The following is a 15,862-nucleotide window of genomic DNA, read 5'->3' as shown; positions in this document are numbered from 1 at the left end:
TCTTATACACCAGACACACATTCAAGTCAATCAAAACTTAAAAACATCACACCGTGAATGCCAAAAATCATTCATTAGCCCCAATACCACCTATTTTTAAAGCCTAAAATATCGCTCTAATGAAATTACACCGTATTTGTTAAGCCAATCGATTAAGGCGTCGCAAAGTGAGTTCTGATGTAACAGCCATTTATTAGAAACCCGTTAACAGATTTGTCTTTAAAATATCTTTCTCTTAAACTGTTAGACCGCCGCGTATAACTCAGAAGGGGGTCGTACGTGTATTAAATGACTCTTAGATTCCACATGGGGATTCAGCTCGCTGTTTAAGTTTCGGTAAGTAGCCAGGGGAATACGTGACTGTTTTCTTTCACTTTTTTCAAATACTGACCGCTTTTCCCAATGGATTCACTCTTTTGCTAGGTTTCCGTTCTTAAAATTGTAACACGGGCAGACGTTGTTGTTTTCTTGCGAGGTTTGATTCAATCTCTTTGAAGTCTTGCCAAATTAAATTAAGATAATTTGGCCGAAGTCGTTTTCATTTAGGAAAACATGTTTATGAGATGCAGTGCCAAATGAGATTAGAAAAGCCACTGAATTTTCGAAAAAGTTTTAGTTTAGTTGCTATTAGAAGTGTAGAATGGTAGGGCAGCTCGAAAAATATTAACGCAAAGATTTATTTAGGCGCTTTTTATAAGTATGATGTCCAATATTACTAATGTTACAGTAAATGAATTTTTGCTACAGTTTTATGTATGAAGTACAATATAGTTTCTTATTAAAGTTATTTAATATATTTAAGCAAAGAATACTGTTGGGGAAGATGGGACACATTTAGCACATAATATCTAAAAATCCTGATCTTGTTTTAAACAACCAACAAAATTCTGTGGTAGTTGTGATTCGTGACAATATTTTATAATTCTTTACTACCAAATGGGAAAAAGAAAATAGAATGAAAAGATGTCCCATCTTCCCCACCCTAGTGTATATTTAAAGCTGGAAAAATACTAAAAAAACGTTTTTAGACAAAGAATCCAGAACACGAAACTATTTAAAAGTTGAAATAAGATGGGACAACTTTTCTTTTAAATTCGAAAGCACGAAAAATATACTTTTCGTCTGCGCTTTAGTTATTCAGTTATGTTAAAATATATCAGAAAAAATATCTACACCCAGCGTTGTTCAGCGCAGGTTATCGTAGATATTATTTTTGAATGTCCTTCTTCACTGCAACGTAGCTTGGCTCGGTGTAAAAGAACAAACAAAGAAATTTAGAGGAGTGGGGTAAGATAGGACGCATTTTTATTTAATTTTCTCGTCTCATTTGATAGTAAACAAACAACATTCAAAGAAACATAGAACCGTATCCTTACAACTCCCATAGACCGTTGTTAATTGTTTAAAACACGATCAAGATATTTGGATAATATTTGCTAAAAGTGTCCCATCTTACCCCACCCTACGAGATCTACACCCAGCGTTGTTCAGCGTAGATATTTCTTAGTTTGTTCTTTGGTCGGCGTTTACACTACAGCGTAGCTCGCCTCGGTGTAGAAATACCAAACAAAGAATATAGTCAAGTGGGGTAAGATGGGACACCTTATCGTTCAAACTTATCATTTAGTGGTAAACAAAACACACTCAAAGAAATGTAGATCCGTATCCTCACAAGTCCCATTTTTGGATAATTTATGCTAAAGGTGTCCCGTCTTACCTCCACCTTACGATATCTACACCCAGCGTTGTTCAACGTACATATATATTTCAGTTCTTTTAAGCGGCGTAACACAATAAACAGTTTTGACTTAAATTGAATTTCATTGTTTTCGAAAGGAAATGTTTATATTGTTGTTATGGAAACGCTTCGATGGGAATAGTAAACAAGAGAGCGTTGCCGGTGATGTCAATTTCTCGTGTCTTGAGTTACGTAGTTATTTTACCTTGCCCACGCTATTACGTTGCTTTTACTGAGCGCTTATTATTTTACACTGATGATGGACCAAGTTATTGTCTGGATACTAAACTCATGATTAGCAAATGTTTCGGACAGTAACTTGGTCCATCATCAGTGTAAAAGAGGTTACTATCCACCAAGTTACTGTTCAAAACATCTGCTGATCATGAGTTTAGTATCCAGACAGTAACTTGGTCCATCATCAGTGTAAAAGAGGTTACTATCCGCCAAGTTACTGTCCGAAACATCTGCTGATCATGAGTTTAGCATCCATAAATGCAATTTATGTTCTCCAAGTTTTAGTACCAGCTTAAACTGTTACGGAAATGATCCTAAACGTACAAAAAGGCGCTTCAGAACGATCGGCTAAAGTTTCGTTTATAAACAATGTTATTTCCTGTGCTCATTTAGGCGTTTCACCGCAAAAACATAGCATTTCCTAAACGGTAAAGATAAAACTAATATCCTGTGTTTTATTCGTGTGTTGCTGCCATAGTACAATGATGTGAGGCTAGCGTTAACATTCAAGTCAGCTTTGTAACGTTTAAGCTACAAATTTAAAGTTTTTATACAAATATAAGTTTTAGGCGTATAGTAGAGTGGGGGAAGATGGGAAACCTTTAACACATAATATCCAAATAGCCTGATCGTGTTTTAAACAATTCACAACGGTCTGTGGAAGTCGTGAAGATACGGTTTTATAATTCATTGAATGTTCTTTGTTTCGTACCAAATGAATAGAGAAAACTAAACGAAAAGGTGTCCCATCTTCCCCCACTCTACTATATATTACGACAATCTATGAGTTAATTTATAGTTTTATACTATATTGTGAGTTTAGCACTCACCTTTTATTTGACAAATTTACTTAAATAGTTTTTAGTCGTTGAGTGTTTTAACTTTCGTTTTGTTGCTAATTTGTTTTTCGTTCTAAATTAATTTGATCTTCGCTATCGTATTCGGTTACGGAAATAGGTATAAACTATTACCTGGATAGGTTTAGATTCTAGGCAAGTAGTATGTAGTAAACGTACATGATGTAACGGGTATTCATTGTTCAGAATAGCTTTAATGAAGTTAAAATGGCAAACAAAGAAATATCTAGACCCAGCGTTGTTCAGCGCAGGTTAGCGTAGATATTTCTTTGTTTGTTTTATTTAGCGACTTTCGCAAAGCAAAACGCATACCATTACACAGCATACGTAGATAATCACTTTCGTTATCATTATATAAAGGTTGACTTAATTACGTAAAACGCGCGTAGAATTATTGACGCAAGTTGTCTGAAATATTATTTTAAAGCGGGGGAGAGGCATTATGACGTTATAATACAAATCGTTCGCTCTATTTTACTTGTTCCGCGGTATTATGAAAGACAATAGCGTTTATGACCTAATTCGTTTCCTACACGTTTCGCATGGTTTCCCACGGCCGTGACGTAACCGCTTATGCATATCAGTGTTCGTCGTTTATTTTATGTTCGGTACAACGTTTGTCGTTTATCCCACGAACCGGTACACTGTTTGTCGTTTATCCCAGGAACCGGTACACCGTTTGTCGTTTATCCAACGAACCGGTACACTGTTTGTCGTTTATTCCACGAACCGGTACACTGTTTGTCGTTTATCTCACAAACCGGTACACTGTTTGTCGTTTATCCCATAAACCGGTACAACGTTTGTCGTTTATCCCACGAACCGGTACACTGTTTGTCGCTTATTTATATTCGGTACACTGTTTGTCGTTTATCTCACGAACCGGTACACTGTTCGTCGTTTATCTCACGAACCGGTACACTGTTCGTCGTTTATCCAACGAACCGGTACACTGTTTATCGTTTATCCAACGAAATGGTACACTGTTCGTCGTTTATCCAACGAACTGGTACACTATTTGTCGTTTATCCAACGAAATGGTACACTGTTCGTCGCGCATTTTTATACCAACACATACTGGGATATTTTTATGCATCATACACCTCATGCTCGCTGTCGAAACACCGTTAAAGGTATCCCGCTACACTTAGGAGTAAAAGAGAAGACATGACTCATATATTACACCTTAGTGTCCGTGAAAAGACATGATTCGACTTACTATGTTTTTGTATATTGTTAACTTTAATGCGCAGGTAAGCAGCATTTACGCTGCTTGTAATGTAGCGCAGGGAAAGCGGAGTTTAAATTAAAGAATAGATATTTACACCCAGCGTTGTTCAGCGCATGTCAGCGTAGATATTTCTTTGTTTGTTGTTTTAAGCTGCGTTTACACTACAGCGTAGCTTGTCTCGGTGTAAAAAAAAACAAACAAAGAAATATCTACACCCAGCGTTGTTCAGCGCAGGTCAGCGTAGATCTTTCTTTGTTTGTTGTGTTAAGCTGCGTTTACACTACAGCGTAGCTTGTCTCGGTGTAAAAAAAACAAACAAAGAAATATCTACACCCAGCGTTGTTCAGCGCAGGTCAGCGTAGACATTTCTTTGTTTGTTCTTTTAAGCGACGTTTACACAACAGCGTAGCTCGCTTTAGTTTAGTGTATAAAACAAATAAAACTAAAAAAAGCTTACTTTGTTGATTTATCATCGTTTAATAAAATATAGATAAATAGTGTAGCACAGTTGGAAAGGTAGTTCCCGCACAAAACTACTTTTAAACGCATGAGTGTAACTGCTATTTATTCTCGATGGTCGTTATAACATGGATGTTCTGTTTACACCTATCGTGCCAGCTTACGAGTTACCACGTATGTTACTTTGTGGGTGATTATATTTCGAATTTTCCATTTTTTTATTGTGTGAATAACAATGTAGACAACCTACAAATAGGGATGCACATTACAGAATAATTAGGTATTCTAGGATATCCTGGAATACTTTAATTAGAATCTAGAATTTCGAATCTTTTATATTTATAGGAAAAATGAATTTTACCCACAAAAGTCAGTTTATTGACTCTTTCATAGCAGCCTTGTTGGATCATAAGCTGTAAAATGATCAAAAATTGTACTATTGAGTAGTTTTTGCGTCATGAAACGTATAGCAGGCTATGGAAAGACGTTACGAAACGTTTACTCTCGAAAGTCCCACAAACACAAAATTTTTTTTTTTTAAATTAATAAGTTTCAAAATTTGTTAATACAGTATATGAGGTGACGTGTGATGACCTCATTAAACAGAATACCGAATCCCGTAATTAGATTCGAATACAAAAGGATTCGAATCTCATGGATTCGAAATTCTGTAATGTGCATCCCTACCTATAAGGGACCACTTGCTTTCGGTAATTGCCCTGAAGTATTTTGCGCATACGAATATGTAAGCCTACAATAGTAGCATCATCGAGCCTTGAGCTGAAACCTCCAAGGTTGGAAGCAGGCGCGCTAACCACCAACCGTTTCTGTGTTTTTCAGGAAATGAAAAATTAATCAAAAGAAAATTAATTACAAAACATTAAAAACAGAATGAAAATTTTGGGAAATTTATCGGACTTGAAAAACCTAACTGATATCGATGGAAAACCAAAAGAACCTTTCTCCGAACTGTACTGGATTTTCTCACAAATCGTCCTCAGTATAGTGATCATATTTTCATTATATCTTCTAGTTTGTTTGTCACGGTATGCTACTATCACCAAATGCTCACCTGGGAGGGAAATCAGCGGCAAAAAAGGAAAAATGCTTTACAGATTATGCCTTGTAAGTCTTGTAATGGCGGTTGCAAGATTTGTATCTGACGAAGCTGTTGCGATCACTGGGTGGACGAATGATAAAAACTGTGTTACAACTGTTTCAGTCAGCGCTGTGTTTTATTCCCTCAGTCTTTATCCAATCTATATTTTCCTGTGGATGAGACAGAGCATTTTCTACGCTAACCCGGTTCTATCACATATATTGAACCCAGTGGTTACTTTTATAAGTTGGGCAACATTGGTTGTTATGTTGAGCGGAGGCGCCGTGCTCACTGTCATTTATATTTTACCTGAAATAACTGGGTGGCGTTACGAAGCGACAGATTCTGGGTGCAGAGACGCAGCGGACGTATCGGGATTCGATCTCGTAACCTGCTTAGTAGTGGCGTTTACTGTTTCATTTCAAGTGAGCTTGTTGGCGCTGTTTATGTACCCGTTGCTTACTAAGAAGACGCAGAGGTATCGGAGCCAAAGCACGCGAGCTGCGAGAGCGAATACGAACGCAGAAAACGCTTCGGCTTCGTATGAAGAGAATTCTGTCCCGGAAAAAAATTCGGATGAAGTCTCGTCTTCAGAACCGAAACGAGTAGTTTCAGATGAAGACCATACCAAAGTAGCGGTGTCGTATGTAGGCAAACCACCTCATCGAGGCGGCTACTTTAACACGAAGAGCGTTTTTTATCGGAAGACACAAAAAAAAGATGGCGGCGATAAGACGAAGAAGGGGATTTTCCGTCTAAGTCACGTGAGCACTACGTCATTTACTGATTTAATGAAGAAACCAAAATCACCAAGTAATGCTTCGACCAGTGAGGGCGCGAAAAAGTCTAAGAGGTAGCTTAAATTAATGGAACCTATTTTGGTTGACGAGTTATTCATTCCGTAACCTTTCAGGTTCAGGCATGCGTTTTTGTTATGATATGAAAACACCTCATGCTCGATATAGATTTTTGTATCATGTATAAAGCAAATATAAAATATGGGTGTCGATATTTCGTGGCTGGTTCATTTTACACCGAGGCGAGGTACGCTGTAGTATATTCGCCGCTTAAACAAACACAAAATAAATTCGCTAGAGTGAATTTAAAATATAAATTTCCTTTTTCGATAACAATATTATTACCTAACCTATTCTAGTACAAACCGTCAATACGCATGTCGTATTAATCACCAATGTACTACAACATAATACGTAACATTACCAAGTCACTTTATGAATCAGGGGAAAGACGCAGCAGGGTCGCCGTATCATCCAATTCATGAGGAAAGCCTTCTTTCTGACGTTGTTTTGCGTCATGTCTGACGTCATTTTTGCAGTGATACAGATGGTGGTCATAGTGCCGGAATTGGTCTACCTCGTTTTATTCGATGTTAATTTGCTGATTAACATCGTGTGTATCGTGATGTCGTTTCGAGACTGGCCGCGAATGATTGCGCCAGTTTGTGCGCGGTAAGTGTAGCTTATACCCTCTGTCGAGCTATACAGTGGGTGGGGGAAGATGGGACACCTTTTCATTATATTTTCTCGTCTCATTTAGTGGTAAACAAAGAACATTTGAAAAATTATAAAACAATACCCTCACGACTCCCATAGACCGTTGTTAATTGTTTAAAACGTGATCCGGATATTTAGATATTATGTGCTAAAGGTGTCCCACCTTCCCCCACCCTACTATATGTATTTTTATACACCAGACATATATAATGTGACCATACACCTCATGCTCACTGTCGAGTTATAACATGGGTGTCTTCTTATACACCAAACACACATGGTGTATTCATACACCTCATGCTCACTGTCGAGTTATAACATGGGTGTCTTCTTATACACCAAACACACGTGGTGTATTTATACACCTCATGCTCACTGTCGAGTTATAACATGGGTGTCATCTTATACACCAAACACACATGGTGTATTTATACACCCCATGCTCACTGTGGAGTTATAACATGGGTGTCTTCTTATACACCAGACACACATGGTGTATTAATACACCTTATGCTCACTGTCAAGTTATAACATGGGTGTCTTCTTATACACCAGACACACATGGTGTATTCATACACCTCATGCTCACTGTCGAGTTATAACATGGGTGTCTTCTTATACACCAGACACACATGGTGTATTCATACACCTCATGCTCACTGTCAAGTTATAACGTGAGTGTCTTCTTACACACCAGACACACATGGTGTATCCATACACCTCATGCTCACTGTCGAGTTATAACGTGGGTGACTTCTTATACACCAGACACACATGGTGTATTCATACACCTCATGCTCACTGTCGAGTTATAACATTGGTGTCTTCTTATACACCAGACACACATGGTGTATTCATACACCCCATGCTCACTGTCGAGTTATAACATGGGTGACTTCTTATACACCAGACACACATGGTGTACTCATACACCACATGCTCACTGTCGAGTTATAACATGGGTGACTTCTTATACACCAGACACACATGGTGTACTCATACACCTCATGCTCACTGTCGAGTTATAACATGGGTGACTTCTTATGCACCAGACACACATGGTGTATTTATACATCTCATGCTCACTGTCGAGTTATAACATTGGTGACTTCTTATACACCAGACACACATGGTGTATTCATACACCTCATGCTCACTTTCGAGTTATAGCATTCTTGCTTAGTCACAAGGGAAATTAGTATTTCCCGTGCTATAGGATATGAAATCATTTTTCCCACGGTGCCGATTCATAAAAGCTGACTAACAATTAAAAGTCTACAGTAGGCCAACTACGCATGGAACTGGACCTAGAAATGTTTATGTACAAAAGTATGTTTGAATTAGACAATTTGTTTGTGCCTTTAAAAAAAGGCGAGCTACGCTGCAACGTAAACGCCGCCTAAAAGAACAAACAAAGAAATATCTACACCCAGCGTTGTTCAGCGCAGGCCAGCGTAGATATTTCTTTGTTTGTTCTTTTAAGCGGCGTTTACACTACAACGTAGCTCGCCTCAGTGTAAAAAGAACAAACAAAGAAATATCTACACCCAGCGTTGTTCACCGCAGGTCAGCGTAGATATTTCTTTGTTTGTTCTTTTAAGCGGCGTTTACACTACAACGTAGCTCGCCTCAGTGTAAAAAGAACAAACAAAGAAATATCTACACCCAGCGTTGTTCACCGCAGGTCAGCGTAGATATTTCTTTGTTTGTTCTTTTAAGCGGCGTTTTCACTACAACGTAGCTCGCCTCAGTGTAAAAAGAACAAACAAAGAAATATCTACACCCAGCGTTGTTCAGCGCAGGTCAGCGTGGATATTTCTTTGTTTATTTAATTTCGGAACCTTTTTTTCTCTAGACACCTCATTCAAGATAAAAATCAATCACGTGACTCGAATACCAATGGTCGCTCAACCAGAACGATGGTTAGTAGACTCGCAGCAGCCAACACTCGCTTGACACCGCAAAAGAGGCCGAATTTGTCGTCTAGCAGCGAAGCTACGGCCAATGCCTTGCCTTAAACTTTTGCGCAGCTTGTACGCCGTCTAGCGGATATGATTTTATTTCCTATATTCCTATTTGTGCGATGTATGTAACATAAAACGCATCCGCTTTTGAAAAAATCCCGTATTTTTATACGTAGTCATGCGTGTAGAAGAAAGTAACATTGCAAGCTAAGAAAGTAACATTGCAAGCTACTTCCAAGTTAATTCAACACCGATGTTATGGGTTATTTATTGAAATTTCCAAATTTTTGCAATTAGTGTTAAAATTTTGTCCTTTTTCTTACTAGCGGATAGGCTATGTTCTATGAAATATAACGGATTTTTATTTCATTTGCCTGTTTTTTTTTATCTTTGCCTTTTCTGAGGTCATAATGTAAATTATTTCATGACAATACACTCGAAAAACGTCACAAAATGCGTCATTTTAATTTTATTGCAAAAAGTAAAAAAATATAACTTTTGCAGCTTAAGAGATTTTGTATTAAAAGTAAATAAAAAAAGAACGAATTTAAACTTTTCAGTTCATACACCATTTTCATCATAGGTTTGTTACTATATAGTAGGGTGGGGTAAGATGGGTCATTTTCAATCAAATTTCTCGCCCCATTTGGTCGTAAACAAATTTATTTACCCAATTTTAGAAACGTATCCCTAATACTCTATAACAGCGTTGTGAATTGGTCAAAACAGGATTATAAAAATATGGGATATTATGTGCTAACAGTATCCATCTTACCCCACACTAGTGATATATATGTAACTTGTATGTGAGCACGAGGTGTATGAAGCCACCACATGGGGTAAACAATAAAACACCCGTGTTCTAACTTCGGTTGTCTTTAACAAATAAACTTAAAATATTTTAAAATTAAAATATTCAAAAAAATGTTGGAACTTTTTAGAGTTCTATTCTATATGAGTGAGCAAGCTTACAAGTTACCACGTACGTAATTTTGCAAGTGATTTTGATTAAATTATGTATGTCTGACAATTAGGAAAACCCATTAGTGACCACTGGGTTGGAGTAATTGTCATTAAGAGTTTTTTTAAGACATTTTCACCACAATGGTAGCAGCATCGAGCTTTGAACCCAGTACCGTTGTGCTACAGCATCAGTGTAAAATATTCAGCGTAATTATCAGCATAAAAATATTAAAAATTAAAATAAAAATTGTTAAATATTTCAAGCTTCCCATTAGTTGTCTAAATTGTCAACCAAAAACAAAAAAAAGATTAAAATTAAAAACAAAATTGGCAAGTCGTATAATTAGATAAATAAAGGCACCACTGTCTAAATAAACAAAAACACATAAAGTATTCAATATTTGACGCGTTTACAGACAAAGGCACTATTTTCGGTTCTAAAATAAAAACAAAAGTCATAAATGATAAGGTAGAGTAATTTACAACTTATAGAACAAGAGAGCAAAGATAATGAACGAGCACGTACCAATATAATGTTTATGAAAACCAAGTGATTCACCATCTTGGTGTTTCTCCATTAGTTGGCATACTACGCTTGTAATACGCTGCAGCCTCAGTTAAGTCACCTTTCTGGTACCTGGGAACAAAGATGGCGTCAATTCGGTCCATGTATCAGCACAACTTAAGCTGGAACAAACTTTGGGGGGTTGGAAATTAGTTAACATACCAAATTATAAAGTTTTTAAATTTAATTATGTATAAATGACCAAACCAACCAAAGTCATATCTGCTTATCTACACACTGCAATAGCTTCAGCAACTCAACTGTTGGCATGGGAGTGGCAACCATGGATAAGTCACTTAAGTTCCCACCCACGAGGATATAAATGACCAAACCAACCAAAAGTCATATCTGCTTATCCCCACACTGCAATAGCTTCAGCAACTCAACTGTTGGCATGGGAGTGGCAACCATGGATAAGTCACTTAAGTTCCCACAAAGTTACATACGCGGTAACCCATAAACGGGCACAAGGTGTATGAAACAGAACACCCGTGTTTTAACGACTGTCGTTGCCCCGCCATGCGGAGATAAATAAACAACAAGTGACAATCGAATATTCAATACTTACAACAGAACAGCAATGTTTCTTAATGTTTGTTTTGTTTCTGGTGCATTAGGTCCTAACGTGTCTCTATAAATATCAAGTGCTTGTTCGTATAACGGCAATGCTGAGGTTAAGTTCTTGTTTTGACATTCAGAAACTGCAAGGTTTACCTGTTGAATATTATGTTGTAAACACCTCATGCTCACTGTCAAGTTATAACATGGGTGTCTTCTTATACACCAGACACACATGGTGTATTCATACACCTCATGCTCACTTTCGAGTTATAACATGGGTGTCTTCTTATACACCAGACACACATGGTGTATTCATACACCTCATGCTCACTGTTGAGTTATAACATGGTTGTCTTCTTATACACCAGACACACATGGTGTATTCATACACCTCATGCTCACTGTTGAGTTATAACAGGGGTGTCTTCTTATACACCAGACACGCATGGTGTATTCATACACCTCATGCTCACTGTCGAGTTATAACATGGGTGTCTTCTTATACACCAGACACACATGGTGTATTCATACACCTCATGCTCACTGTTGAGTTATAACATGGGTGTCTTCTTATACACCAGACACACAGGGTGTGATCATACACCTCATGCTCACTGTCGAGTTATATTTTTTTAACAGTGATCATTAGTTGTATGAACGCACATTATATACAGGAGTTATAACATTACCAGAGCAGCGGCAGTTGTCACACTACCGACGCCTGTCGTCTCCTCCGCTATCGACAACAACTCCTTGTAATTATCACAAGCGTTGGCGTGGTCGTTCATCTTCTTATATAGCATCCCCATGTGTCTGAGTGAATTTACATAAACTGGGTCGTGTTTATGCAAATGAGATCGCCTGGAAAATTAAAATAATACTTTAGTGACGAAACTGTTAAAAAATATCAAAATGAAAAAAATTTTAGAAAAGGTAAAAAACTTAGTCAAAAAAATATCCTAATCAATTAAAAAAAAACTTTTTTTTTATCTATTTAATTTTTTTAGTGTAAAAAATAACAATTGTTTTTAAAAGTAATATATAAACATTACAAAGTATTTAAGATTCTAAATTTTTTATAAACCTATATAAAAAAATACCAACATATTTATATACATGTTAACTTGTAAGCAGGCACGAAGTGTATGAAACAGAAAACCTGTGTTATAACGACTGTCGTTGCCCCGCCATGCCAGGATAAAAAAGTTACATACGTGGTAACTTGTAAGCGGGCACGAGGTGTATGAAACAAAACACCCGTGTTATAACGACTGTCGTTGCCCCGCCATGCGAGGATAAATAAGTCACATACGTGGTAACTCGTAAGCTTGCATGAGGTGTATGAAACAGAACACCCGTGTTATAACGACTGTCATTGCCCGCCATACGAGGATAAATAAGTTACATACATGGTAACTTGTAAGCGGGTACGAGGTGTATGAAACAGAACACCTGTGTTATAACGACTGTCATTGCCCGCCATACGAGGATAAATAAGTTACATACATGGTAACTTGTAAGCGGGCACGAGGTGTATGAAACAGAACACCCGTGTTATAACGACTGTCGTTGCCCCGCCATGCGAGGATAAATAAGTTACATACGTGGTAACTTGTAAGCGGGCACGAGGTGTATGAAACAGAACACCCGTGTTATAACGACTGTCATTGCCCCGCCATGCGAGGATAAATAAGTTACATACGTGGTAACTTGTAAGCGGGCACGAGGTGTATGAAACAGAACACCTGTGTTATAACGACTGTCGTTGCCCCGCCATGCGAGGATAAATAAGTTACATACGTGGTAACTTGTAAGCGGGCACGAGGTGTATGAAACAGAACACCCGTGTTATAACGACTGTCATTGCCCCGCCATACGAGGATAAATAAGTTACATACGTGGTAACTTGTAAGTGGGCAGGGGGTGTATGAAACAGAACACCCGTGGTATAGTGACTGACGTTGCCCGCCATGCGAGGATAAATAAGTTACATACGTGGTAACTAGTAAGCGGGCACGAGGTGTATGAAACAGAACACCCGTGTTATAACGACTGTCATTGCCCCGCCATGCGAGGATAAATAAGTTACATACGTGGTAACTAGTAAGCGGGCACGAGGTGTATGAAACAGAACACCCGTGTTATAACGACTGTCGTTGCCCCGCCATACGAGGATAAATAAGTTACATACGTGGTAACTTGTAAGCTGGCACGAGGTGTATGAAACAGAACACCCATGTTATAACGACTGTCATTGCCCCGCCATACGAAGATAAATAAGTTACATACGTGGTAACTTGTAAGCTGGCACGAGGTGTATGAAACAGAACACCCGTATTATAACGACTGTCGTTGCCCTGCCATACGAAGATAAATAAGTTACATACGTGGTAACTCACCTTATTTCAAGTGCCCCCATCATACATTCTGCCGCTTGTTCAAAGTTTTTCAAATCACTCATCGTTGCCGCCAAGTTATGCAAACTTTGTGCAACGTCTAAATGATTATGACCGTGCAGTTTTTCCCGCATTTTCAACGAGCGCTGAAAGAATGACTCAGCATTTCTGGACAAAATTAAAAAATAGTCGAATTGAACAAAAAATTGAAAATTAAATGTATTTTTAGTCTTATTACATGGTTTGAGTTTTTTAAATATAAAAAAATAAAGAAAAGATAAAAATAATCAACAATGAACAAAACGAAAACTGACATCATTTGTTAATAAAAAAAAGAATAAGAAACAACAGAACACAAAAACAACAACAAACATAAAAACTGACCCCAAATTATTGTGCATATGATAAATAACCCCAAGGTCGTTTAATGCTTGAGCGACTTCAATCGAATCTTCACAAACTGATAATTCCTCGAGTCGTAACGCTCGACGGCGCATGCGGTCCATTTCGTTCTGTGGTATCAACAATTTGTAATGTTTATATGAGTAAATTAAGTTTATTCTCACGTGGCGGGGCAACGACATTTGTTATAACACAGGTGTTCTGTTTTATACACCTCGTGCCTGCTTACGAGTTACCACAAGTTACCACGTATGTAACTTATTTATCCTCGCATGGCGGGGCAACGACAGTCGTTAAAACACGGGTGTTCTGTTTCATACACTTCGTGCCCGCTTACAAGTTACCGCGTAGGTGACTTATTTATCCTCGCATGGCGGGGCAATGACAGTCGTTATAACAGGGGTGTTCTATTTCTAATACCTTGTACCCGCTTATGAGTTATCACATAGGTAACTTTGTGGGTGATTGTTTTTGGGGGGAATTTTTTATGTATGACTGATAAAGCGCCTTGCCCAAAGACACATATGCGCAGAATAGTAGCAACGACGAGGCTTGAACCTATTATCTCTAGGTTACAGACACGCGCGCTAACCACTTTGCCACGGTTGCGGACACTAAATATATATTATTTCTATGTACTTACTGAAGCAATTGTTCCGTTACGTTTAGTAATTGAAGCAACTCGTTGTTGAAGACTCTCTGCTGCCTCTATGTGACCAACTTTCCGTGATATAAAGACGAGAGCGCAAAGTTCTTGCGCAACACGTAAGTGGTCACGCCCAACTGCACATTCGACGATTTCTAACGCTTGGCTGAATATGGAAAATATTTCAGTTATTTTTTAGATGTAAAAAAATAAAAAAAATTTAAAGAATTTTTGGTGCTTATCCACACACTGCAATAGCTTCAGCAGCTCGACTGTGGGCATGGGAGTGGCAACCATGGATAAGTCACTCAAGTTCCCACCCACGAGGATATAAATGACCTAACCAACCAAAAGTCATGTCTGCTTATCCACACACTGCAATAGCTTCAGCAACTCGAATGTGGGCATGGGAGTGGCAACCATGGATAAGTCACTCAAGTTCCCACCCACGGGGATATAAATGACCAAACCAACCAAAAGTCATGTCTGCTTATCCACAACACTGCAATAGCTTCAGCAACTCGAATGTGGGCATGGGAGTGGCAACCATGGATAAGTCACTCAAGTTCCCACCCACGGGGATATAAATGACCAAACCAACCAAAAGTCATGTCTGCTTATCCACAACACACTGCAATAGCTTCAGCAACTCGAATGTGGGCATGGGAGTGGCAACCATGGATAAGTCACTTAAGTTCCCACCCACGGGGATATAAATGACCAAACCAACCGAAAGTCATGTCTGCTTATCCACAAACTGTTTTTCAGGCCAAGAGAAAATTAGAAAAACTTAAATAAAAATTATTGTTAAAAAATATTGTTTTAGTTCACAAGAAAATTTAATTTTATAAATGAAATATTTTTATTTGTTTTTACCGATACAGCGGTTCTGCAGTCTGGTACTTCCCCCACTGCGTATAAACGGCCGCTAGGTGGTGCAAGGTGTTGGACACGCTTGGGTGATCAGGATCGAGAATCGTTTCTTGGATTTCTAGCGATCGTTGAAGCGCGAACACAGCCTGGGTTTTATGTTTTTAATATTAATATTTTATTCCATTTTTTTAATAAAGTAAATTTTTGTTAATAAAGTTAAAAAACAAAACACCATTTTAAGTTTAATTATTTTGGTATTTTTCAATTTTTCTTTCATGCATTTAAAAAAAATAGTTAAAAAGTTAAATTGTTCTGGTAATATTTTAAATTCAGATTTACAAAATACACCAACCAACC

The 15,862-nt window shown here is 38.0% G+C and overlaps 1 protein-coding gene across 1 annotated transcript; it reads left to right on the top strand.

Moving 5' to 3' along the window:
- Positions 1–5,349: 5,349 nt before the first annotated feature.
- LOC100178440 lies at positions 5,350–9,309 on the top strand. The gene is made up of 3 exons (XM_002128821.5): positions 5,350–6,474; positions 6,863–7,090; positions 8,991–9,309. Exons 1-3 carry the CDS (start codon positions 5,414–5,416, stop codon positions 9,151–9,153), a joined length of 1,452 nt encoding a protein of 483 aa, XP_002128857.3. The 5' UTR covers positions 5,350–5,413; the 3' UTR covers positions 9,154–9,309.
- The last annotated feature ends 6,553 nt before the right edge of the window (positions 9,310–15,862 follow it).

This window comes from Ciona intestinalis, unplaced genomic scaffold (assembly GCF_000224145.3).
Source record: "Ciona intestinalis unplaced genomic scaffold, KH HT000106.2, whole genome shotgun sequence".
NCBI lineage: Eukaryota > Metazoa > Chordata > Ascidiacea > Phlebobranchia > Cionidae > Ciona > Ciona intestinalis.
This window is presented reverse-complemented; position numbering and strand designations above follow the sequence as displayed.

Excerpts from the sequence above, each read along its gene's own strand:
- LOC100178440 (XM_002128821.5), top strand. The coding sequence starts at position 5,414 with ATGAAAATTTTGGGAAATTTATCGGACTTGAAAAACCTAACTGATATC. Across the intron at positions 6,475-6,862 it reads GGCGCGAAAAAGTCTAAGAG|GGGAAAGACGCAGCAGGGTC; the intron begins GTAGCTTAAATT and ends TTTATGAATCAG. Across the intron at positions 7,091-8,990 it reads ATTGCGCCAGTTTGTGCGCG|ACACCTCATTCAAGATAAAA; the intron begins GTAAGTGTAGCT and ends TTTTTTCTCTAG.